Source organism: Canis lupus, chromosome 17 (genome assembly GCF_003254725.2).
Source record: "Canis lupus dingo isolate Sandy chromosome 17, ASM325472v2, whole genome shotgun sequence".
Classification (NCBI taxonomy): Eukaryota; Metazoa; Chordata; class Mammalia; order Carnivora; family Canidae; genus Canis; species Canis lupus.
This window is the reverse complement of record NC_064259.1, coordinates 24,454,811-24,481,380: the sequence shown is the minus strand read 5'-3', so window position 1 is coordinate 24,481,380 and position 26,570 is coordinate 24,454,811. Positions and strand designations below refer to the sequence as shown.

The following is a 26,570-nucleotide window of genomic DNA, read 5'->3' as shown; positions in this document are numbered from 1 at the left end:
AGAAAACCTTGCTTGCAAGCAAAGGGCTCCGTCCTGGCTGGGTGCCCTGTGCTACCCTAACACCCTGCTTTGGCTACCACTGAGGGTGCTGATGTGCTGCTTGAAATGTGGCCCCCAGAACTGAACACAGTGGATTGGACGTCTGCCAGTGGTCAAGAGCAGCTTCGTAGGAGGCCAAGATCTACCCAGTGTCTCTAGCAGCACCTCCCTGCCGTGGCAACTGCTCAGAGTGGGCACATCTTTCACCATGTTGTCTCATTTACGATAGGAAGCCAAATAAGCCCTACAAAGTCTTTTCAAAATGAAAGTGAGCCAAGGCAAATCTCACTCACTGTTTACTTGCACAGTTAACTTTTAAATGAGAAGACAGATTTGCAGTTTCCTTGGGTAACTTCCATCCTCTCGGTTTTGAGGTCCTTTAGAATTTTAATTGTGCCATCTGCTTGGATAATTGTTCTTCCTTTATATCATTAAAAATGATGAAAAAGTTGAAAAGTATCTTCATTTTCATTTCAACATCTTCATCCAGGATCAAGATAAAAAAAAATGTTAAGCAGGACAGGACAAGGGAGAGTTCTGCGACTATTATGGCACGGTGATTTTGAGATAATCCAAAATTATTCATCCATAATCTCTAGCTCAAACTGTGAATTCTGTGTCCTCTCCTGTACTACACCACACAGTATTTCTGTGCTATACAATACTATAGCGTACAACCTACCCAGTCTTGCAGTCTAGTCTGATTTTGCCATCCTATATATAGGAAATAAGGGGAAATTTTATCAAATACTGTTCTTAAAAAATCGAGGTATGTTCTATATGTATCTTAACACACATGACCACATCTATGTGGCATTCTTCTCCTCTAAAGTAGGAACTTTTTTTGAAAAGTAAAAAAGAAAAAGAGAAAGAAAGCTTAGTAATTGATTTTGATAAGGCTGTATTTGCTTCTAGAAACCCGAGTATCATTTCCTAAGTGTTCAAAGTGTTTCTTTGTAAGTCCACTTCAGAATGCTGCTGTGAATATCCTACTTCTTAAAAATATTATTATAGAGTTATAAACAGTTTTTAAATCAGTGCTTTGGGGAGGAATGATTGTTAATTACAAATAAATTTCCTGTTTTATTTATTTATTTATTTTTAAGATTTTATTTATTCATGAGAGACACACATAGAGAGGCAGAGACACAGGCAGAGGGAGAAGCAGGCTCCATGCAGGGAGCCTGATGTGGGACTCGATCCCAGGACCCTAGGATCACACCCTGGCCCAAAGGCAGGTGCTAAACCGCTGAGCCACCCAGGCTGTCCAAACTTCCTTGTTTTAAAAAGAGAATCCCTCCCAAAGTTTCTTATATTATGTTCCCAAATGCATTAACATTTGGCTCAATTTATAAAAATTAAACTTCCAAACAAATAATCATAACACATTTCTATTTGCGTGAGAATATCTATGTTCATCAAAAGATACTGTAAATGAAATAAAAAGATAAGCCACCAAGTAGGAAAGGATATTTGCAATACATATGACTAACAAAAGATGACTATCCAGAGTAAATAAAGATTTCCTACAAATCAATAAGAAAAAGACAACGTGATAGACAAATGGGCATAAGATATGGATATTCATTTCACACAAGAGGGAATATGAATGAAGAATAAACATACTGAAAGATGCTCAGTCTTACCAGTAATCAGGGAAACATAAATTAAGACTGCAAGGAGTTGGCATTTCACTCCCACCAGATGGGTTCAAATGAGAAGCTCGCCAGTAACAAGTGCTAGTGAGGAGAAAGAGTGATGGGAACTCTTATACATTGCTGGTGAGATTATAAATTGGTACAACCTTGGGAAATAATTTGGTATATTTAGTGAAGTTGAATATATGCATAGACTAAACAAATTCCACTCAGTGGTCCTACCACTTCACGTACATACCAAAAGTATATGAAAGCTTCAGTTGCCATCTCCCTACCAACACTTAATATGGTCAGCATTTAAAATTTTAGCCTCTCTAATGGGTGGGTGGTGATTACTTCGTGTAGTAATAATTTGCATTTCACTAATGACTTAAAATGTAAAGCATTTTTTCACGTTGGTAATTGCCTGTTTTTTGGGTAAAGTGTTCATATCTTTTGACCATTTTTAATGGGTTCTTTTTCTCTTATTGATTTAAAAGAGTTCTTTATGTATTCGAAATACAAGTCCTTTCCCTGTTTTTTGTGTAATTTGCATTTTTGTTTTCTTCATGGTGTCTTTCATGTTTTGGATGAAGTCTAATTGATCCATTTTTTTTTTTCCTTGTAAGGCTCATATTTTTGCATTCTGTCAAAGACACATTTTCCTACCCTTAAGTTTGCAAACATTTTTCCTATGTCTTCCTCTATGCAAGTATTTTCTTCTGTTTTCTTCTAAAAGTGTTATAATTTTAAGCTTTATTTTTAGGTTTGTGGTTGTTTTGACTTGATTTCTGTATATGGTATGAAGTAAGGGTCCACATTTTTTTGTTGTTGTTGTTTTGTACTTTTTTCCATATAAAATTGATCCAGAATCCTTTTTTGAAAGACGTTTTTATCTCCATTGAATCATCTTGGAAACTTTGTCAAAAATTAATTGACCATTTATGTTGTGGTTGGTTTCTGGATTCTCCATTCTGCACCATTGTTATGATTGTCTATCTTTTTGTCAGTTGAAGTCAGCTGGCTAAGTGTCCTTCAATGTGGTTTTTTTTTTTTTTTTTTAAGATTTTATTTATTCATGAGAGATGCATAGAGAGAAAGAGAGAGAGAAAGAGAGAGAGAGAGGCAGAGGGAGAAGCAGGATCCCCGCAGGAGCCCAATGTGGGACTTGATCCTGGACCCCGGAATCATGCTCTGAGCCAAAGGCAGATGCTCAACCACTGAGCCACCCAGGTGTTCCTTTTTTTTTTTTTTTTTTTTTAAAGTAGGGTCCACACACAGCATGGAGCCCAATGCATGGCCTGAGCCCACGTCCATAAGATCAAGACCTGAGCCAAGATCAGGAATAGAATGCTTAAATGACTGAGCCATCCATCTTTTAAAGAAGACCCCAATGTCTTCTTTAAAAAAAATTATTTGGTTATTCTAGTTCCCTTGTGTTCAAGTATAAATTTTGGAATAAGCTTGTCAATTTCTTTAAAAATGAAAAGACATTCTAAAATTTTAGTTGGGATTGTATTGAATCTGTAGATACATTTGGAGATACTGAGTTTTCCAATTAATTTAGGTCATCTTTAATTTTTCTCAGCAATGATTTGTAGTTTTTGATGTTAATTTTTTCAGCAATGATTTGTAGTTTTTGATGTAGAGAGCTTGGATGTCTTTAGTTAGATGTTTTCCCCAAGTATTTGTAATGGAATGCTATTGTTTTCCTATTGTTTGCTGCTAGTTTATGATAATATAACTGATTTTTTAAAATATTAACCTTGTATTGCTAATTTGATCATTAATTCTAGACTTATTTTCTTATAAACTGTCTAGGAGCTCCAGTACAATGTTAAATAAAAGTGGCGATAATGAACACTAAAAAAAGGTGACAATGGGCATTCTTGTCTTAACTATGATCATAAGAGGGAAAATATTCTATTACTAAGGATTATTTTAGCTGTAGATTTTTTTTATACATACCCTTCATTAGTTTGAGAATGTTATGTACTTTTCTAGGTAACTCTTCTTTGTGAATTTTTACCATAAATATATGTTGAATTTTGTCAGATAATTTTAATGTAATTACTGGCTTTGTTTTTAGCTTTTTAATATGGCTAATTACACTGATTTTTTTTTTTTCAGTGTTAAACTAAACTTGCATTCCTGAAATAAATCCCACTTAACTTGATGTACTATTCTTTCTCTTCTTTTTTACATTGTTAAATTGGATTTGCTGAAATTTTGTGAAGGATCTTTGCTGTCTCTGTGAGGAATAGTGATGCATAAATTTTTTTCTGGGATGTGAATTTGTTCATGAGATTTTATTGTTAGTATATGTTGACCTAATAAAAGTAAGTTCAGTAGTGTTTCCCTTCTCCTCCTTGCATAAATTTCTGAAAAAAATTTATGCAAGATTGGTGCTATTTTGACCTAGAAAGAGTAAGAGAATTCACCAATGAAACCCCCTGGGTTTGGGGGTTTCTTTTGGGGAAAGATTTTACTAACAAATTCAATTTCTTGATTAGATACAGTGTTATTCAGATTTTCTGTTTCTTCTTTTGTCTACTTTGATACATTGTAGGAAATGTATCCATTTCATGTGACAGCAATTTTTTTTTACCTTAGTTTCTTCATAGTAGCCTTTTTTTTTTTTTTAAGATTTTATTTATTTATTCATGAGAGACATGGAGAGAAAGAGGGAGAAGCAGGCTTCTTACAGGAAGCCCGATGTAGGACTTTATCCTGGGACTCCGGGATCATGTCCTGAGCTGAAGGCAGACGCTCAACTGCTGAGCCACCCAGATGTCTCATAATTTTTGCTTTAAACCCACTTATGTATTCTAAAGAATTTAAGAAACAGTCTTACATATTTACTCCTATATTTACTGTATACCATTCCTGCATAATCAGTTTTCCCTATTATTGTCCTTCAAACTGAAGAACTTTATCATTTCTTCTGAAGCATGTCTTTGGATGATGAATATCTTAGTTTTTGTTCATCTGAAACATCTTTATTTCACTATTATTCCTGAAATATATTTTTCACTGGATACACAATTCTGGGTTGACGACATGGTATTTTGCTGGGGGCTGAACAGACCAAGACAGTCACCCAATTCAGCAGAGAACACAAGGAAGGACGGAACCAAACTCACTTTACAAACATTGCAGGGAGCAGAACAGATTTTATAACCATCAACTTCATCTTTTGCCTGCTTCTCCTCCTAGTTCTGAGGCTTGATGCATTAGCTCTCACAGCCTCTCACATTAGGAACTTTATGTAAACTTCTTTTGTTTTTGCCATTTTTCTAACTCCTCTTGTGCCATTCTTCTTGCTAGCCTCAAGAGGTAACCCCAGTAGTAAGACAGCTTTATATCCTGAAGATCAGGAAGAACTTTCATCTCTCGCTCTTTTCTTTCTTTTTTTTTTTTTTTTTTTTTTTTTTTAATCTAGGCAGTTGAGTCTTCTGTGGCCTTTGTTTACTTTTCACAGTGAAGCAAGATAGAAAAAAAAATAAAAGAAATAAGCCAAAAAGTCCTCCCTAAAATGACAGTTAGGAGAGTTGGTTGGCCTTTTCTGCTGCACACAGTAGTGAAATGTCAAATTCTGTAGACACTTTCTACTTGAGAAAGTGAGTCTGCAGGCTGTTTCCTGGCAAAGCCATAAGCAATCCAGGAGGCCACAGAGTGAACCTGGTAGGTGTGAGGTCTACATAAGGAGCGGGGAAGCTCCCTCCCCTTCCTGCCTGCCTTCACTTTTTTCCATCAAGATTCTCTTCTCTCCCAGAGCAGCGGACCACCTCCTCCACCAGCAGACACCTAGACCTGCCAACCTGTCCCCCAGAGTCTTCCCTTCCTGGGCTCTCAGTGCATTCAGAGCAGCAGCAGAGCTAAGGACACAGGTATGATATCTTAGCCCTAGTCCTCATCCCTGCAGACCCCTCTAAGACTGTTGTTCATAAGAATAAGTCTTCATCTTAGAAAGTGTAGAGCTTTCTGCACAGTCCTTTCATAATCAAAATGATAATAATTCTATTAATAACCATTATTTATTGACCACTTTTTGTGTACCAGTCAGTGCTAAGTACTTGACAAGCATGGATTCATCTGAGTCTTAAAACAATTCCACAACATGTACATTATTGTCATCATTTCACAAATAAGGAAAGTGAGTCTTACACAGGGATTCTTAACTATCCACTACCCAATGGTGAGCAGTGAGGTCTCTACAGATATCCTGGGAACTGACTCCAAGATGTAAGTAAGGCCTTTGCAAGATTCTGATGGAGAAATCAAGCCAAATTCTTTGGACTCACTTCTACATGCAGACTCACTTGTACATCCCATAATTGTGCTATTAAGAGTAACTACTATTTGGTTTCCTAAACTAAAATTAGCTCACTGCTGGAGTTTATCACATACCCTAATTTAATATTTTACTGAAAGGTAGGTGGCTTGGCAATGCTGTATTGGTTCCACTGTCCCTGAGCATGTGCAGAGTTGGGAGACCCATAATTTTCACAACTCTCCATTATCAGGTGTCATTGCCTTTGTCTTGAATTGGCAATCAATTTCTATTACTGTTTTCTTGCTCTTGAATGATACCTTACTGTATTTCAGCTTTCTATATAATTTGCTGTGGGCTCTCCTCTTAACCCTATAGTAAGTGGTGAGGCATATTGACATGTTTTCACCATTATTTTCCAAGAACTAGGTTGAAGAAATGCATATAACATATTGAGCTAAATCAAATGAAATGATCTACATTCTAACATCTTTTCCTTAGGTGAAGCCATATGAAATAGACTATATTCAACAATTTTTGACCCAAAAAATGATAGTCTCATATGGTCCAACCTAATAGTTCAAATAGAAATTATTTTTACCTCATTTGCTAGACATTTGTATGTGTAATTCCCTCCAAATATGTGAGTACAGTGACACTTTATAGATGATACTCTGCCTATGAATTTGTGTTCTCTAAATAACATGCAACATACTATTATTATATGTGTATATATTATTAACTGTAAGAACATCACTAAGTTATTTTAAGCTTGTATGGTTTTTTTGTATGATCCAAGATTTGATTGTAGGCTCTATTCTTTCTTGAGTTGTTCATTTATGTTCCTCTTTAGTTCTTTATTGTCATTTGATTCCTTTTTCACTGTGAAGTAGGAATGGATAGGACCTAACCTTGGGGTCTTCTGTGCCCTGGTCAAAGAGCTTAAAATGCACTACTTTAAGGGCTAAGGAGGCTTTTCAAGTCCCACAATCAGTAAGTGCAGATTTAGGATTCAGACTCAAGTTAGCTTCCATCACAGATTGGAGAATGTGATACACATTTTGGTAAATGGCATCAGTTATACACTTATGGCTTCCTGAACAAGAAATCCCAGACTTTCTTGACATCTCTTAAGGGAAATTAGGATGCCAACTTTTATTGAATGCCCACTGTATGCCAGTCACCCTTCTCATTATGGTAGGTTGAACCTCATTTACTACCACAACAAACCCCATGAGGTTGGTATCATTAACTTGTACAGATGGAAAAGTATGTTCACAGGCTTGAATACTAACTCTGTATTGTGGAACTGGTAGGTGGGTGGTGAGAGCAGAAAGCAAACTTTTAAATTCATTGATTGTTCACCATAGTACCTTTTATTCCCTGCCCCACATATCTTTCTCCTGTCCTCATATTCAAATTATCATGTAATCCTATTGGTTCTACCTATAAAATGACACTAGGATCTGTTTCTCTATCATTTTCACTAGTCATGGTCTAAACTATCTCTCCCATGAACACATGAAGCAGTATCCTAACCTCTCTATCTCACTTCCTATCTGTCCCCTCCATGTGGCCTCCAACTCCCTTCACAATCCTTTAGATAGATCTGATCATGACCTACCTCTTCAGTGGCCCTGCAGTGCTTGCAGGACATAAAAACATGTCACAGTCCAGCTTTCCAACCTACTTTCCTGGCCATCTCTGCCAAAATTCCCTATCTCCAGCCCTAACCCCACTGACTCCTCCACCCCGCCCCCCCCCCCCCCCCCACACACACACACACAATTCCCTCTAACACCCATGACCTTTCCAATCCAACCCCTGGGCTTCCATGCATTTGCTACTCAAGGAACCTAGACAGATTTATATATAGAGAGAATAATTTATACATACACACCCACCAGTTCTCTATCTGGCATAGTCTCTTTCCTTCAAGGCTCCATTCAAATAAATGTCACTGCCTGGGGGAGAGTCATCCCAGACTTTCCCTGGCACTTCATAGCTCCTCCTCTTTGTATCCACAGGATTTTGTACACATTTTTAATTAGAGAGTTTCTGTTGAATGATAGCTAGTTGTTGAAAAGTCTTATCTATCTTTCCCACTTGATAATGAGCCCCTAAGGGATAAAGATCATGTCGTATTTATCTTTGGATTGCCAGCATTCAGAAAAGTGCCTGGCATAAGGTCAGCACTCAATAAATGTTCATTAATGTACAAATACCCCCTGTAGTATCTCATGCACATAACAGCATACTGAGTAGCTCTTTGGTATAGCAGATTTAAAATTGAACTGTGAGGAAGAATGCTTGAATTCTAGTCTGGGTTCACCCATCAACTGGCTCTGTCACTGGGGACAGAACTGTTTTGTGTCTCAGTACTATCAACTTGTAAAAGGGGGTAGGAGACCTCTGAGTACCTTTCCAAAGCTCACATCTGTTGATGCAAAGAACTTGACAGCTTATCCCTAAAAATGTCTCTCTTTCTTACCAGAAGGAAAAGGCCTTAGACATCTTTTTTTTTTTTTTTTTTTTTTTCTCCTTAGATATCTTCTAAGGAGAGTCATGGCATACAACCAGGAGCCTCTAGCTGAGACCCCTGTCATCAAATTCAATGGCCAGGACTATAACTCCTTGCTGGATCGTTGCCTAAGCACAGGCCTACCATTTGAAGATGAGACATTCCCTGCAGAGATTTCTTCCATAGGTCTGCAGCTGGTCCAGGGTAAAAACCTCTCCAGCCTGAGGTGGATGCGGCCAAAGGTGAGTGAGCCCCACAGGAACACACCCAGTTCCTGGACCCTCTGAGCTGCCTGCCATGGTACCTCCCACAGAAAAAAGGATGGGCCTGTGACCTGGTTTTTAAGGATGGCCCAAACCAGATGGGAAGGAAAATGAAATGTATCTGGTCCCTCAGCTACAGTGTTGTATCCTCAGTGGGTTGGAAGGACCCTGTACCAGGAACCAGGACCCATGTATTCTAACCCATTTATATAGCACTGAGTGCATCACTAGATTACATGCTCATGTTCTTATCCAAAACGTGGGAAACCATGGGTATTAAGATTGTAGTAGTTGGTCTTATCTCCATAACCAAGCCCGTTTGTCAGTCTCCATCACTCTTTATTCTTTTCCTTATCACTGTCCTTATTTTTTTTTTCTTTTTCCCCTGTTGGAATTTACTCAAAGGGAAGATAGCATGTCAGTCACTTATTCAATAGGATAAATTTAAATAATTGACTCACCTCTCTCATTTATATTTCTATTTTCAATCTTGCAAAGGCTTGATCACTAATAAAAGAATTTCAGACATTAGCTGTAAAATTAGGGAGATATTTTAGGGCAACATTCAAAACCCCCTCCTCCCCTACCTCGGCAGATTGCCACTAATTCAGCCTTGTGGTAAGATGAGCCCTGTTGGTTTTTCTAAACTATATTCATTTCAGGGCATGAAGCCCCAAGAAAAATTTCTCAGCCCACTTAACATTCTCAGAATCTGATCAGAGCTAGTACTGATGCAAAAGACACAGGTGAGGACCATTCTCAGGGTCCTAATGCCCAACCACGTGTTCTTTCTTCCAAAAGCAGCCAGCAGAACCTAGAAAAAGAGAAAATAATATAATGTCTAGTGAGCTCATTATAATACCGACAAGTGTTATGGAGCACTGATTAAATACCAAGCACTATACTTTCAATAAAGTTATACAGAATGACATATGACAAAACACTGAATTCTGGAGGTGACAACTCTTGCCCTAACTTGGGACAGATTTGTAGTTTTGGGGAGGAGAGGAGGGTGATTAGGGATCAGGTGGGGCTCAGGATCAGATGGTACATCAGGCTTCTAGGATCCATCTCATCAGTCAGAGGCATTAAATCCCCAGCAATGATTCTCTTCTTCTGGCCTTCTCTCCCGTGGAGAGCTGAATAGCAAACTATATAAGTATGGAAGGGTTATATTTTTCCCTTTGTTATTTTTAGATGCTGAGATTCTTTTAGAAAGTTTTTTTCCAAGGTGCTGACTAATAGATGTGAGACCATATTTCTAGTGTTAAAGAATTTATAACATTTCTATTTAGGAAGGGTTGAGAGTTTCTTACTTTCTGATTCCAGCAACATCTCAAATTTTGTGTTTTGGGGGGCAAGGAGAAACTGAGCCAAATAGGAGTGAGAAGACCTTCACAGAATCCTGCCAGGAACCTGAAAAGGGCAGCCAGAGGCAAATACATCTTACTCTCATTCTTCTTCTCAGCCAAAAGCTGAGACAAATGTCTTCATGTCCTTCATCACAGCACTTATATTTGTATAGTATTTTCCTGAGTTTTCCATGTATTGTCTCTTACTGTGTCTCTTTGTTCTTTCCCAGTTATATTAAGAAGAAAACAGATTTAGACAGGTGATGGGACTTGCACAAGGTGACAGAGAAGAATCTGGGATTTAAACTAAGATTCCAGACTCCACATGCTATACTTTTCTTCACATGGGATTTTGTGCCCAATAGGACTCTTATTTGTATTTGAATGAATAAGTGAACAGATAGGAATGACTATCTACAGGTCCCTGACATGGGTTTCAAGCTCCATATGTACAACTGAGAATCCATAGGTTGACTCATTTAACAAGGAGGGATAGTAGATGAGAAGGCCACTGAACTCGCTCTTCAACATGGTGACATCCTCAACTGCCAAAGCTTATAGTTGTTCCTGAAAAGGGGCTTGGAAGAGGAGCCATGGCCAGTGTGGCTCAATCCTAGTTGTGAAAGCTAACACTTATGTACTACTGACCATATGGCAAGCCTGGCTTTAGAGGCTTTGAATCATTAAATCCTCACAGTAATGCTATAAAAAGGTACTATTATTAACCCCATTTTATAGATGAGAAATAGAAATGGAGACTTACGTAACATGCCCAAAACGGTACAGCTGGGATTTGAGCCCTGGAGTCTGTCTCTAAGACTTGTCCTCCTATCATCACCCTATACTACCTCCTGTCAGGCCTCATCATAAGCTCATGTTGTATTCTTGGCTCCCATTTGCCACAAATATTTTGTTCACCAATAGACTCCTATCAATGTCTATGTTGTATCCTCCTTTCCATTTTTTAGGTGAAAAAGAATGAGGGTAAAAATGAAATGTTGTATGTGTACCTCATATTATTCTAAGGAATAAATGAAGACAATACTTAGAAGAATGTCTAGCACATTGAAAACACTAGCTATTGCTACTACAATTAATTTGGGGGGAGGGGTGGTATAGGATAGCAGCCTCAGAGACTGTCCTTTTGGATCCCCTGGGATGTCACAGTCCAGGCAGCTTGAGTCTTCAGCTAATATCAACAAACACTTTTAGGGGAAAAATGTAGGTCAGATGAAACCATTTGAGGACCTAGGGGAGCCTAGCAGGGAGTATGAAGTGACTTTCTTCTCACATTCTGCTGCCTGTCACTTCTTTCAGAAGGTTGCCTCTCAATCTAGAGTTTGCCCAGTCACTGTCCAGAGGTCTGGCTGGCACTCCTTTAAAGTTCAACTGCATAATGGCTGAGGTGGCACCAAGGCTTCTGAGGCCATCTTCACATTCTAGGCTTTTCCAAACAATGGGGATCCTAGGGAATTGCTAAATCATCATGGATATTGTTCTACTCTAAGTACTCACTCAGGCTTGGTAGATTCACTAATAGCACAAGAGTCAGAGACCTAAAACTAGACTCCGTTTTCTATGCCTGGTGCAGAAAAGCTGTTTAATGCCCCATAATGTTCTCTCTCTGACTCTGTTTCTCCTTTTCTCCCTCTCTCTAACAATCAACCTAATCCATGTTGCTGCTGGAACTTTGAAATAGAAGCTCTTTCATATCCTGCTTCATTCAGCTTTCAGCTTCTCTTTAAGAAATTTCTAACCTACTCCTGACACTCTCCCCGTTGGCAAGCAATCAGGTTCTGGAACAGCCTATGACCCTGCCATGAGTAAATGGCGCTGATGGGACCCAACTCCTCATTAGCCTCAGCACTGCCTGCAACCCCCCATGTCAGCAAGAGACAATGCTGAGAATTAGACTTGTACATGGAGTATCTATGATATTTCCCTGAATGAAAGTTGGTGTTAGAGTGACTTCCTTTTAAAATTTTAATTTCATAAATAATAAATCCCATTTATCAAGTATGTACATGCATTAAGTATGACTCTAAGCACTTTACATACATTTCATTTAATGACCATAATAGTCCTTTGAGGCAGATGATATTACCCTTGTTCAATAGATGAGCACTGTACATAGAGTTTCCATGATAGCTAAAAGATTCTTTTGGTACTGTCCAGTAGAGTAGCCACGGGTCATATGTGGCTATTGGGTGCTTAGAATATGGCTAGTACAACTGAAGGATTAGAGTTTTATTTAAAGCAGCCACGTACGACTTGTGGCTACCATATTGAACAGCATAGAATTATAGACCCAGATCTTCATCGCAGAGTCACCAACATATATCAGATTGAGAGACAGCAGTTTCATTTTTGCTCCCATTCTTCCATGAAAAACCTTTCATTTCTCAACTGAATAATGGGCTGTGGACCCAAAACCTGTTGTCTGATGGGTACCCGAAGCTCAGAATGCAGCCCCTTTTGAGTTCTGGCCTCTGGCCATCCCAGAATAAATTATTGCCTTTTAAGGTAACAACTTTTCATCTTTTAAGTAGCCAGGGTGGAGTTTCTGAAAGGATCATTTACCAGAAATGGTTCACCTTGGAACCAAAATGAGTTCTTCAGAAAATGAAGGGGTTAACAAAAGAGACCTATGAATGTAGTTTACAAAGCCAACAGGTAACAAAGTGACAAAGTGATCATGCCAGGACCAAATGCCATTGAGCCAAAGAACTTTGAAGCCAATAAAACAAAGCTCTCTAGCAAAAATAGAAAGAGAATGACACTGCCACCTGGCCCAGCCTGAACTCTGGCCACCCTCTGAAAGATATATTTAGCCTGTGTCTGAATGCCAAGATACTAAACCTGGTGTTCCCTCATCTAAGAGCAGCACACCATCTGGGATAGTGCATTAGCAGTCTTTGATGAATGCAAGAATCACTCCAAAATATACTAAGTGATGTTGCATTGGAAGAGCCCTCTCCAGAAGCAATGGCAGGAGAGTGCCTGGTTGGGTTCCACTTAAGAGAGAGTATTTTCTAAGATTCCAGGGGATCTTGCATTTCATGTGCTTTTAATAGAGCTAATATAATACAGATTGCCCCCAAAGTTTGCCTTGAGACAGGACCTCACAATGCAGAAGTTGCTAAGATTACTTAGTGTGACTATTGCTAATGGCTTCTGTATTAGGGTTCTCCACAGAAACAGAAACCATAGGGTGTATATATATATATACACGTGTGGGCGTGTGTGTATGTGTGTGTCTACATCTATCTTTTCTATATCTATATATCCCGTAGGATATAACCAGTAAGAAATACATAGATTTAGCCTCTTCGTGTATTTATTGTGAGGAATTGACTCACGTGATTTTGGAGGCTGAGAAGTCCCACACTGCTGCCACCTTGTCTCCTGCAAGCTGGAGACCCAGTAAAGCCAGTGATATAGTTTAGTAAGACTGGGTGCTGATGGTGTCCTTCCCAGTCCAAGGATAGGAGAAGACTAATGTCCCAGCTTGCAGTCAGGCAGAGAAGGGACAGATTCTCCTTTCCTCTACCTTTTGTTTTATTCAGGTCCTCAATGGATTGGGTGTTGCCCATGCACACTGGGGATGGCAATCTGCTTTACTAATTCCGATTCAAATAAATGCTAATTTCATCTCGAAACACAGACACATTTAGAAATAATGTTTAGCTGAGTATCTGGGGACCCCATGATCCAGTCAAGTCATAAAATTAACCATCACAACTGCTGTCTATATGCATGATGAGAGCCCTCGAAGGGCCCATCTCACAGAATCAGGAAACCCAGACACTGAGAGGCCCCTGTCCGCCGGTGTGGTCCTCGGGGAAGAGCTAGGCACTATGGGGCCATGTTGCCTGCTTCACAGCCCATCCCTGTGGAGTCGGGAACCAATTGCTCAGCTTCCCTGAACCTGCCCCCCGCTGCCCTGGCAGGGTCTTAGAATCATCAGTGTTGCCCTGTAAATCCTGAATGCTAACTCCAGCTAACCTACTCCGTGCAGGCTGCGGGAGGCAGCCCCACAGTCTGCTTGTCTGCAAAGGTCCCATGTGATTCTGAGTCACACTCAGGGTGGAGACTGTTCCTTGCCACTCTTACATACTTCACTGCTTTGGTGTGCTCGTCTCACCTGGTGACACCTGCAGAGCATTGCTAGCTCTTTATTTTTTAAAAGGTTGATTTTAAATTCCTAGCTAGTTAACACAGTGTAATATTAATTTCAGGTGTATAATTAGTGACTCAACACTTCTTCCAGACAACACCCTGTGGTGCTCCTCACAGCACGTGGACTGCTTCATCCCCATCACCTGTTTAACCCAACCCCACCCACCCCTCCTCTGGTGACCATCGGTTTGTTCTCTATGGTTAAGCGTCTGTTTCTTGGTTTGCCTCTCTCTCTTTTTTTCCACTATGATTATTTTTCTTAAATTCCACATATGAGCAAAATCATGGTATTTTCTTTTTCTGACTTATTTTGCTTGGCATAATACTAACTCCAGCCATATTGTTGCAGATGGTAAGATTTCATTCTTTTTGATGGCTGAGTAATATTCATATATATATATATGAATTTATATAAATGTATATATTCATATACATATATATACATATGTGTGTGTGTATATATACCTGTGTGTGTGTGTGTGTGTGTATATATATATATATATATATATATATATATATATATCACATCTTTACCCATTCATCTTTACCTATCCTCTCAACAAGTCAGCCCAGCAGACTAAAATGCTTGTGGGTATAATTTCCATCTCTTCCTACTTCTGCTCTTTACAAAAAAAAAAAAAAAGAGATTTATTCATTTGAGAGAGGGAGAGAGCACATGCACTCGTGCGTCAGCAGGGGGAGGGGCAGAGGGAGAAGCAGACGCCCTGCGGAGCAGGGAGCCCTGTACAGGGCCTGATCCCAGGATCCTAAGATTACGACCTGAGCCAGTCAGACACTCAGCGGACTTCCACCCGGGCGCCCCTACCCCTGCTCTTTTTAGATAGTTTGGCATCCCCCTGAAGCCCAGGCTGGGGAAAGAACAGCAGCTCAGAGGACATGAGACACAGATGCAGGTCTTGTGCCCAGCATTGATGCAGAGGATTCCAGTGTTTTTCCATAAACTTGATAATGAATATTGACTTGCAATAATTGCCATTTAATTTTTATAGCATTAAAATATCTTTCTGCTCCTAATTAGCTACATTTTTAATTTTGATTTTTATCATTTTGGTAAATCAGAGAAAGTTGTACATTTATTAGGTGCCTTCATGGCATTTATTAGAAGGATATAAATCATTTCTCCTTTGGCTCGTGTAAATACTATCTTATAATATTACATATCCTGATATGCAACCACCCTGGCATCCTTCATTTCTAGGGCAAACCTTGCTTGATTATAGTGGGTTAGACATAACAATTTCTTGTTTCATTTGCTGGATTTTTATTTTGGTGTATTTCCATAAGTGAAATCCATCTTGTGAGTGTGTGTATATGTATGCATATTGTGCTTTCACTGTCCCAGGCTATGCTAGCTTCTTAAAATAAATGGTAGCAAGGCCTCCCTTCCTCCCTTCGTCTGAAGCTGTAAATGACACAGGAATTGTCCATTCTCTGCAAAATTTGAGAGAACTCCACGGGAAATCATGTGTCCTTAGAAGCCTTTACAAAGCTGTTAGGGAGATATTCTTTGATCATTTGAAAATACAAAATGGCAAGGTTATTGATTTTTTTTTCTTTTTTACAGTTTGTTTACTAATGACTCATTTTGGGTCATGTTAATTTTAGTCAGAAAATCATCACTATTTTTAATTGATTACTATAGAATTTTACATCATGTTTTTATATTGCTAAAACCACATTTTTTGTTTTTCCATATTTTTAAAATTTAAATTCAATTAACATATAATCTATTATTAGTTTCAGAGGTAAAGTTCAGTGATTCGTCAGTCTTATATAATACCAGTGCTCATTCCATCACATGCCCTCCTTAATGCCCATCACCCAGTAACTCCAACCTCCCCTCCCTTCCAACAACTCAGTTTTTTCCCCATGAGTCTCTTATGTTGTCTCTCTAATTTCATCTTGTTTTATTTTTCCCTCTCTTCCCCTATGATCTTCTATAAAACCTCGTTTATATTTCTAATTTTAGTTGGGCTTCTTTCCCATATTTGCCAAAGGTTGGGTCTATGTAAACATTCTCCCCCAAATGGAATGAGTTATTTGCTTTATTGATCTTGCTGTTTTTCTATTTTAGAATTCACTAATTGTCCTCTTTTATCATTTTTTTCCTGTCTATATTTGCAGCTCTTTTTGTCTTTCTAACATCTATGAGTTGACTGTTTAATTCATGTTTTTATTCTATCATGTTTAATAATGAATGCATTTGAAGCTCTGGGTTTGTCTGAGTGTGGCCTTTTTAATTTTGCAAATATTACAGAAGAAGGGAATCAATATTTATTGACCATGTACCTCGTCTGATGCTCTGCTAAGTATTCACATCCTTCCTCATTTGTAAAATGGAAAGACTCCTGCTTTGCAAGGCTAGTGGGAGACCATGGGCAAATAAAGCCCCTGGACCCCAGCAAGGCAACCAGCACCTAGAACGCTTTATCACTGGCATCTCCATTTTGCACATGAGGAAACTGAAGCCCAGGAAAGTCATGTGGGGAGAATGCACAGCAGGATGCCACACCAGGTCTGTGTGGATGCCTCTCAGCACACCCACTCCCCCCCTGCCAGTCACTTCAGGGAAACCAGGAACAAACAGCAGAGGAGAGCTGGGGACCCGCAGGTGGGTCAGGGAAGCTGAGCAGAGCTGTCTTTGTTCCCAGTCCCAAGGCCACTGGTCTTTACTCTGTATTTCCCTCCAGTGGAGAATTTAAGCATCAGCTCACTGATAACAAACCCAGTGAGACCTTCACTTCCTTTTTGTAGTAGAAAGGGCTAGGGACAGCTAGTGAAGTGTCCCCAGATTATTTTGAGTGGGGAGAGTGGTCCTGCAGAGTTCTGTCCTGCTCACTTGTGTTTGGGGAGGTCCCTGTGTCTGCCCATACATGGGTATTGGGTGGACTGGGCTTGGATCCCAGATATGGGTACCTGGTGGGCCACCTTGGCGCCTCCCCCCTACCTCCCCCCCACCCTGGGGAGGATCTGGGCCTATGTGCACCTCTCCTGGCACATATGAGAGGCCAGCTATTTGTAGAGAAGGCAGTGGGAGCAGGCTTAGTGAGGCGACTACCCCTCCAGAGCAAGCTGGGCTGAGGTGTTTGCAGACATGCACACCTTTGTTTGCCTCTTGGCGTCTCCACCAGGAAAGTGGCAGTTTATGAAGGTCCCTCAAGGCACAGGACTCTGTATATTCACAGGCTGTTGAGCAAATAAATCTATTTCCACTTTGTGGCCCTGTTCTCTGGGGACTTATTTGTCATTGGGAAAAGAAAGGATACAGGAACAATTACCAAAGTATGCAAATGCAAATTTATGCAGTGGAAATGCAGGAAGAGCCAGGCAGAGAGGGTGCTGAGGACAATCCTATGGACTTGCAGTAGGGGAAAGCTGGGGAGTACCTGGGGACCCTTGACCCAGGAGGTGAGCCCCCTCAGGAGCTCTCACAATCCTTGTATCTGCTGAGAGTTCCCCACACTCTCCCCAGACATTGTAGCCCTGCAGAATTCTAGTGAACCCCTTTCTATGACGGACAGGAACTCTATGTGTTGGAGTTTGAGGCAGGACTGAGGTAGCACCCAAGACAAGGGGTCTTCCAGAATCAGTCTGTGAGTTAGCCAGGGAGTGGGTGAAGGTCTGAGTAACACATCTTGCATCCTGTACAGCCTGTGGCTGGATTTGAAACTGGAGCCCAGAATGCCTATACTGACTTTTTTTTTAGATTTTTTTTTTTAAATTTATTCATGAGAGACAGAGAGAGAGAGAGGCAGAGACACAGGCGGAGGGAGGAGCAGGCTCCACAGAGGGAGCCCGATGTGGGACTCAATCTCGGGTCTCCAGGATCACACGTGGGCCGAAGGCAGGCACTAAACCGCTGAGCCACCCAGGGATCTCCTTATACTGACTTTTGAGAGAGAGCATTTCACAAGGAAAGCTTTATTATGCTTATCAAAGTGTCCTCTAATAAATGACTCTCTTCTTTTGGTTGTCTATAGCCTGTTACTGAAACACTACTTGTTGGGACTGGGATGGCTATTAGATGTGAGGATCCCAAGTCCTTATTTATGTTTATCTCTTTATGCATTTGCTTATGTATTTATTGCCTGTCTTGTCAGTTACATATACACCCCTTTGGCACCTGCCTTCCTGATAGCAATCAAACCTGAAAAACGAGGGCAACTTTGCTAACTCAGATTTTAAGTACCTATTTAAGAATTAACCTCTACCCCTCAAAGACAAAGTGAGTGATGTCTTGGGTACCACATGGGGACATAGGAATGAAAGATGCTCATGGCTTTTCTCCCTCTTGCCTAAGGATATATTAGAGGGTAAATCAGAGCCTCACTTCATCCTGGAAGGTGCAAGCAGATTTGACATCCAACAAGGAAAGGCCGGTAAGGACTCAACATCTTTCCTCCTGGCCCTGGAATAGGCAGGCTGCCTGAAGTCAGCCTTCAGGTAGGGAGGGTCAGACAGTGGTGCCCACCCAGACCCCAGAGTTCTACCCCAGCTTCTGAGGAGGCAAGGTCGGCATCCCTGGTGCTGCTGTGGACAGACTATTCACACTGGCAACAAAATTTCCTGTAACTTCAGCTCTGGGCACCTCTGGCAACATGAGAATCAGAGGCAGTTTGGCCTACCAGCCCTGCCGAAGCCTGGCTGGGGCTCTCTTGACATCCTTCACCATTGCCATTGCCATCTCCTGAGCCTCCTTCACCTTCATCACAGCCAACCCAACCCCCAAAGCCCCTATCACCACCAACCTTATCACTACTGCCCCTGACACCCCCCACACCACTAACCCTATCACAACCAGCTCCTCAGTATTGCTTGGAACTGGCCCTAGTGAATCCTTCCCCAGTTCTCACCTCTCAGCCAGAAAAAAACAAAACAACAACAACAAAAAACCGTGTTATTCAGAAGAAGGCATATGGATTCTGGTGACAACATGTGGGTGGAGTGGGGCTTCCAGAAGTGACCAGTAGACCTCTCATGGCTTACATCCCCTCACAGGAGATTGCTGGTTCCTGGCAGCACTGGGCTCCTTGACACAGAACCTACAGCAACTACAGAAGATCCTGATGGACCAAAGCTTTTCACACCAGTATGCGGGGATTTTCCGTTTCCGGGTATGTGCACTGTAGGATGCTCCTCATGTGGATGGATCCTATGAGAGAGCCGGGGGGCCAGTGTCTTCAATAGCCTCATGGTCTGCTAGCCTAAGATGGAAGAGTCACCTATGTGTTAGTTACTTTGCATATCTCTATAAAAGGATTTGAGCTCAATATTGGACACTGCATAGGAAACATGAGAGTTAAAATGTTTTCATGTAAATAAAAAGAAATGGCAGAAACAATTTGCAAAAAAAGAAGTCATTAATCAAGAACCCTATACATCATTGAGCTTTTGTCTGTGTTGATTCCTGTGCCATATCTTGCTATTTTAATTACAGTAACTGTAGAGTCAGTTGCAACATCTGGTAGAGTAAGTTTTCCTTCATTATTCATTATTTCCTCAAAAATATCTTGGTAATCCTTGCATTTATTTTTCCATGAGAATATTAAAATCATTTTGTCTAATTAAAAGGAAAAGCCACTGTGATACAGAGTGAAGCAGAATTAAATTTATGTATTAATTTGGAAACATCACACTTTTATTATTTTAATTATTCCTTTCCAGAAACATGGTATATCTTTCTATTCAGAACTTAAATAAAATGTTTTTATGCCCTTCAATAAAATGTTATAGTTATGTTTCCATATTGGTGTGACACCCTTCTCGTTAAATGTATTCTCAAATATTTTACAATTTTGTAGCTAATATGAATGAGATTTTCCTCATTTCTTTATTTTTTTTAAGATTTTATTTATTCATGAGAGACAGAGAGAGAGGCAGATATACACGCAGAGGGAGAAGCAGGTTCCCTGCAAGGAGGTCAATGTGATACTTGATTCCAGATCCCAGGATCATGCCCTGAGCCAAGGCAGACACTCAACCGCTGAGCCACCCAGGTGTCCCTCCCCCTCATTTCCAACTAGATGTTGCTGACAAGACGAAAGCCACCTTTATTATATATTAAATTATATCTAGACACCTTACCAAATTCCTTGATTAGCTCTATTTTTTTTCTTGAGTAGAGTCTGCGTTTTTAGTTAACAAATATTCTCTGCAAATAAAGATAATTAATTTTGTCTCTACTTTTAATATTTCTAGTACTTACTATGCTCTTTGTTGCATTAGTTAGAAGGTCACAATCTTGAATAAGAGTGACAAGAGCAAAGTCCTGCCTTTTCCTGATTTTAGTGATGTATTCTCCTGTGCCATTTTTTTTTTTGATGCACTGTGAGATTCAATTTGATAAAAATTTTATTAGGATTTTTGCATTGATATTATATATAGAATTGAATTCTAGTTATTTCTGCCATGTTGGAATTATGCTGGCTTTTTAAAATGAACCTGTTGAGTTTTACATATCTCCATCTGAAATAATTTGAACAATGGTTGTTAATCATTGCTTATCTGTTCCTTGAAAGTAAACTAAACAATAGTTAAGTCATCTGGAACTACTTCCTTTTTCAACCTGATTTCTTTAACTCTTCTAGTAAGTCCAATAATTATCGAAATGCTTGTGTCTCTTATTTCTTCTGGAGTTAATTCTTGAAATTTATGTTTTGCCAGGAAAACCAACTCTCTCTTCTATGGTTTCAAATTTATTGCCCAAAGAGTTGTTTATTTGATTCTCTGAAAATTCATTTAATTTCTTTTAATCAATAGTTAAATCCACTTTATCAATCCTTGTGCTATGTTCTTGTTTTTCCTTTTCATCTTTAACCAGGTTTTCTTAGCCAAACCAATCTATTTATTAGCTTTTGAACAAATCAACTTTTGATTTTCATTCTTCTATTTTTCTTTGAGGTTTTATTTTCTATATAACTTAAATTTATTTTTATTAATTCCTGTTTCTCTGTTAATTTTATTTTTTGTTTTCTGAAACTGTTCACTTTGCTGTCTTTTTTGTTTAATAGTAAAAGCCTTTAAGACTATAAATATTCCTCTGAAATCTTATCTATACCTATAGGTTTTGATAAAATGTCTTGCATTAGTTTTAAGATAATATATTTTAAGTTTTGATTGTAGAGAATATATTAATAAAAGCTCTACATTTTCAGGAATCATTAAAGTTTTATTTATGACCAAGTCTACAATAGTTTTTGCAAATGCTTCATGGACATATGAGAATATCCAATGGGCAAAAGTTTTACATAAGAAATCCAGCTTTCTGATTTATAGATTGTTGTATCTGCAATTAACTTTTTAATCTTGGCTTATTTTTTATCTGCTTGATTTATCAAATTCTAAAAGAGGTGAATTGAAGTTCTTCCCCAAAGTTATACCTTGGAGGGTTCCCCTTATGTTTTCAGATGTTCCAGCTTTAAACTTTTCCTTTTATATTCTGTGGGTACCCAAAGGTTTATGTTCTTGCTATCTGTTTGTTGGAATTAAGTTCACACAGCATCCCTCTTTGTTTTATTTAATGTGTTGGGCTTTATCTGACTGTTTGTATTGCTACTTCAGCTTCCTGCCATTTACATTTTCCTGTTACATCTTTATTCATGCTTTCCTTATCAATTTCATTTTCACTGTGTTTCTTGTACAAAGCATATTTGAAACTCACTAAAACAAACAAACAAACAAAAACCTCACTGCCCACCATTGTTTCTTTTACCCTTCATTTCCCCTTAAGATTTTTGTTCTAATTCCATCCTCATTAGGTATGTAGTTCCTTGAATAATCCCTCCCCACCCCCCGCCCCCCGCCCCATCACATGAGTGTTTTTCATTTGTTCTTACTTAAGAACAATGTATCAGTTGGGTTTGGGATTCTTGGATCACATTCCCTTTCCTCAAGTAAATAATAAACATTATTCCTTTGTCTCATAGCTTCCAATATTGCAGAAGAAAAATCCAGTGCTAATCTATGCTCTTGACTTTGTTTGCAACATGTTCTTTCAAACTGCAAGTTTATGAGAGGTACTCTCTCTCCTTGGTGTTCAGAAATTTCTCTGAAATACGTCCAGATGTGTGCCTTTTTGAAATTAATCTTGTCTGGAATTCAGTGAGCCCTTTCATTCTGAGGACCTGTCTCCCTTTTCTGCTCAGCTAAATTTCCCTTCATTATTTCTGAGTGTCCTTTATTTTTTTTTTCTTTCTTCCTGAAGTCTAACTATTTGCATACTATATCTTCTAACAAGTTTCCAGGGGTTGTTAATGCTGGTGGTCCAAGGCTCTGACCAAGGAGTGAGCTAGAAGATGCAAGGTTTACTGTATGAGCTCAACTCAGACTGTAACATGTGGTTAGGAGAAATTGAGGCCCAGGCAGGACACTGTCTGCCCTTCTGGATGGCGAGAAAGTTCCACAGTTCTCCAGAAAGAGCTGAGGTGTTGACTTCTGTACATCTGTTTTTATCACTCTAAGCTTGGGCACTGTTCTCTGGAAAGAACCTAGTGCCCAGGCAATGTGGCTGCTTTACCAAAATGCTTCTGGCTTCCCTCAGACACTTGAGTGCTGACAAAATGGTACCAGCATTCTTTTTGGAGGGTCTACTCATTATTTGATGCCAGCCCTCCTCACTGAGTGGGATAAATCAGGAAATGCAGATTGGTGGCCTCATTCTTGATCTTATTCTGGAAACAATGATCTTATCTGGTGTTCCCTTTGTATAAGGATAGCGAGTTTGGTCAGCATTACTCATGTGGAAATATTGGGGTGAAGGTAACTTCTAAGTGGAAACCAACCACAAGAGCTCATTCAAGTCAGGACTCTCATTCCTGATAGTCTCCTCCACCAGGCATTATCCTAGGTTCTGAACAAAGAAGCTATTGAAAAATAGTTTCTACTTTCAAAATGGATCTCACTTTCACAATCTCATTTGACCCTAATCACAGCCCTCTGAGGAATTTTTTATCACCATTTGACAGATGAGGAACCTAAGACACAGAGAATTCAATGTCTTACCCAATATCTGTTGTTCAGATAACCAAAGGCAAAACCAGGACTCAAGCACAGTACCAGTGACTGGCCACTATCTACCACACTTTGCTATCTAGCTAAATCCCAAATCCAGATCGGGCTATTTTTCCAGTACCCCACTTTTAGTTCTCCTTGGGGCATCAAACCTTCCCAAAGAAAACTAGACCTCCCTTCTAGTATACCCCTGTTGGCTCTTAACCTCAACTGTCTACACATTTTATTGCAATAAGGACTCAAATCCACAGCTGTGCCAGAACCAGCTGAAGTACACAGAGCTCATTAATGACCATGAAAATATCTTCTTTGCTTTGTCTCCACTGACATCTCTGTCTTGGTCTCCATCTCTACTTAGAAAGTGTGTTCTCAGCTGGATGAAACAACCCAACATCTGGGATATCCAGCTGTGGAAGAGGCCATGTGGATGGCTTCCCATCACTGCCAAATAGATGATAGATCACATCCACCCAGCTTTACTCCAAGCCCACCTGTCAGAAGCTTTCCTTCATTAAGGTTTAGGCCTGAAGCTGGAAGCCCTGCTGCTTATCCCTTATCCAGCATAGGGGAGACCAGCAAAGAAACTCCAAAAGGCTGGCTTTGTTATGAATTTTCCTCATTTGGTGATGTCCCCGGGTGAACCATTAAGAGTTGAACACCGAAGATTAAAGCAGTCTGTTTTGGAGAGGAACATCTGGTTCATTTGTGCTCTTAGCGGTAGTGGTGCCAACCAGCTTCATTTCTGCTGCTCTGATGGCAGAGCCAGCTTCACATGAGCTGATGAGGCCTGAGTGAGGCTGTCACTGCTCAATCTTCCCGAGCAATCCTCATCATTTGGACCCTAGGCCTTTGCCCACTCTCCCTGCCATCTGGGATGGCTTTCCTACCTCCATGCCACCCGCTTAAATCCTGCCTCCTCCCTCAAACATTTGGCTCCCAATAGTCTCTCCTGTCCCCCCATTATAGCACACTCTGTATCTACCCTTCTCCTTATCATTCAGCATCTGTTTCTTCTATTGCCATTTTGTGCACAAGACATACCCGGAAGGCCTTATGTGTGTCTGAATCTCTTAGAGGACTTGCCAAAGTGAGGTCAGAGTTAGTAGCAAATTTGAACGAAAACCCAAGTCTCTTTCATGCCAGCCTGTATTTTCTTTGACTCACTTGATCTATGACTCATCTGTCCAGTGCAGTTGACATGGAAGGCCCCTGTCAACTGACCCCTGACCTGGGCTGGGATTTTGTTCTGAATAGTTTGTTGTTTCATTGGGAAGGTCATGTCACGCCAGTGGGTATCATTTGGCATGGGTTGGGGATCCAGAAGCTCGCCTTCTGCCCTACCTCTACTAAGGCGTATATTCACCTCTCTTCTAGTTCTGGCAGTGCGGCCAGTGGGTGGAAGTGGTGGTTGATGATCGCCTACCTGTCCTGAATAAGGAGTGTCTCTTTGTGCACCCTCGCAAGAACAACCAAGAGTTTTGGCCCTGCCTGCTGGAGAAAGCTTATGCCAAGTAAGAGTGGCCTACCCCTCTGCCCGGGGCCTCAATGCTGGCCTTGCCTGCCCAGCTGCTTGCCCTGATGGATGCTCTACAGCAGTCAGTCCCAGGATTTTTGGCAGCTCTGCATGTAAGCGATGCCCTGGCAGCATCGGCTGGGCATCCTCCATAAACAATCACTGTATGCAAAGCTATGTTGGGGCCACAGGAGGAACCCAGAAGCATATGACAAGCTGTGGGCAGGGCAGGACTGAATAGAGGTATATACTAATAATACTACTATTGCAAGGGCTAGGAGAAGAGCCCAAATAAAACATAATATTATGACCAGTGGACAAAGTCTGATGAGAGGACATAGAGACAAAACATTCTTGATTTTCTGACTCACAGAGAGTCAGGGTGAGGCTATATAGAGGACATAGCATTCGGTGAGGCCTTGAAGGATGGCTAGAATTTCAGCAAGAAGAAAGGTGATATGTTGGATAGTTATTCCCAACCATGGGAATGATTCAAGCAAAGATCTAGGGGCAGGACAACTCAAAGTGAGGTCGAGCAGTAGGGGCTTCTGTATGGCTATTATAAGATGGCATCTGTGTTGGGGGGCAGGGCAAGAGTTCTGGTTATTATATGGTCTAAGCACCATGCTTCAAGGACTACCTTCTAGTGTTAACAAGCTCAAGAACTTAATAAACACTCTAATTCATATGTTTTACTTAAACACTTTGAGTTCCATCTATTCAGAAGATGTGTATCAAGCATTTAAACATAAGCCCACCATTGTGCTTGGCACTGGGATAAAGACTCTGAGATTGGCTTAAGTGGGTGTTAGCAAGAGTATGTGTTATGTGGAAGAGGTCACTCTCATAGAGACCTACATAGGTGAGGGACACATCAGAGATAGAAATCAATGCTAAGAGACAAAAGGACCATCCCTTTCAGGGGAAAATAAATTAGTGGAATGTCACCAAATTAGATTCTCCGAAGATCACTAACAGCATTTTACATATTGGGAAACCAAGGCTCTAAATAGTCATGTGACAGTAGTGACTAGCTTGAATCTACTGGGGTTTTCAGTGATTTGACCCAGGGACATCATTTAGTAAGACTGAAGTCCAGTTCTGGGCCTTGAGGTTGCTAACAACCACACAGACCACCCCAGTCCCTGTTCTTGCAGAGGTCACATTCTAAACAGCCATGTTTTCTCAAGAGCTCTTTTTTTATTTCTTTTTTCTTTTTTGCACTCTTTCTTTTGAGATTATTTGTAGAAAACTAAAGCTGTTGCTCATTTCCAGTGTCAAAAAGAGCTGTTCATTAGCATTTGAGAAGGAACCCCAGATAACAGCCAAGGTTGTTGAACTGATCCATATGTTCGGGGAGGTTAATTTGCTTCTAAGCTACTTACCCAAACACTGCCATTTCTTTCCAGTATGGATTCAGCTCTCACAACTTCAGGGCTTCGTTTTTTTTTTTTTTTTTTCCTTCTGTGAAAGGGGGAGGATGCCAGTTCACTTGGAGAATTAGAAACCTTGTGGAATGAAATGATGACTTTGACCCCATTTTGTTAAGAGTCGACCTAAAGCAATCATTCAGCTTTAAAAGGAAATGGGAGACTGGGCCCAGAATCCACATCCCACTGCCTACAGAAATCTAGTGGAGGCTAAAATGTTTCAAACAAGTAAGCTGTTTAAAAGCTTTCCCCTCCATCCAAAGAAGGAATCACAGAAGGTGGAGTGAATGCAATAGAATTAGAGCTATGAGGGCTGGAAGGGACCTCTGTCAG

At 40.2% G+C, this 26,570-nt stretch overlaps 1 protein-coding gene across 1 annotated transcript in view; it reads left to right on the top strand.

The window, feature by feature from the left end:
• The window catches only part of CAPN13 (calpain 13), a 78,425-nt gene that overhangs the window by 8,632 nt on the left and 43,223 nt on the right, over positions 1-26,570 (top strand). The window contains exons 2-6 of the mRNA XM_035700510.2: positions 5,452-5,566; positions 8,496-8,712; positions 18,586-18,664; positions 19,284-19,399; positions 24,669-24,805. Coding sequence (XP_035556403.2) covers positions 8,515-8,712; positions 18,586-18,664; positions 19,284-19,399; positions 24,669-24,805 — 530 coding nt within the window. The 5' untranslated portion in view covers positions 5,452-5,566; positions 8,496-8,514. The remainder of the gene's footprint in view (positions 1-5,451; positions 5,567-8,495; positions 8,713-18,585; positions 18,665-19,283; positions 19,400-24,668; positions 24,806-26,570) is intronic.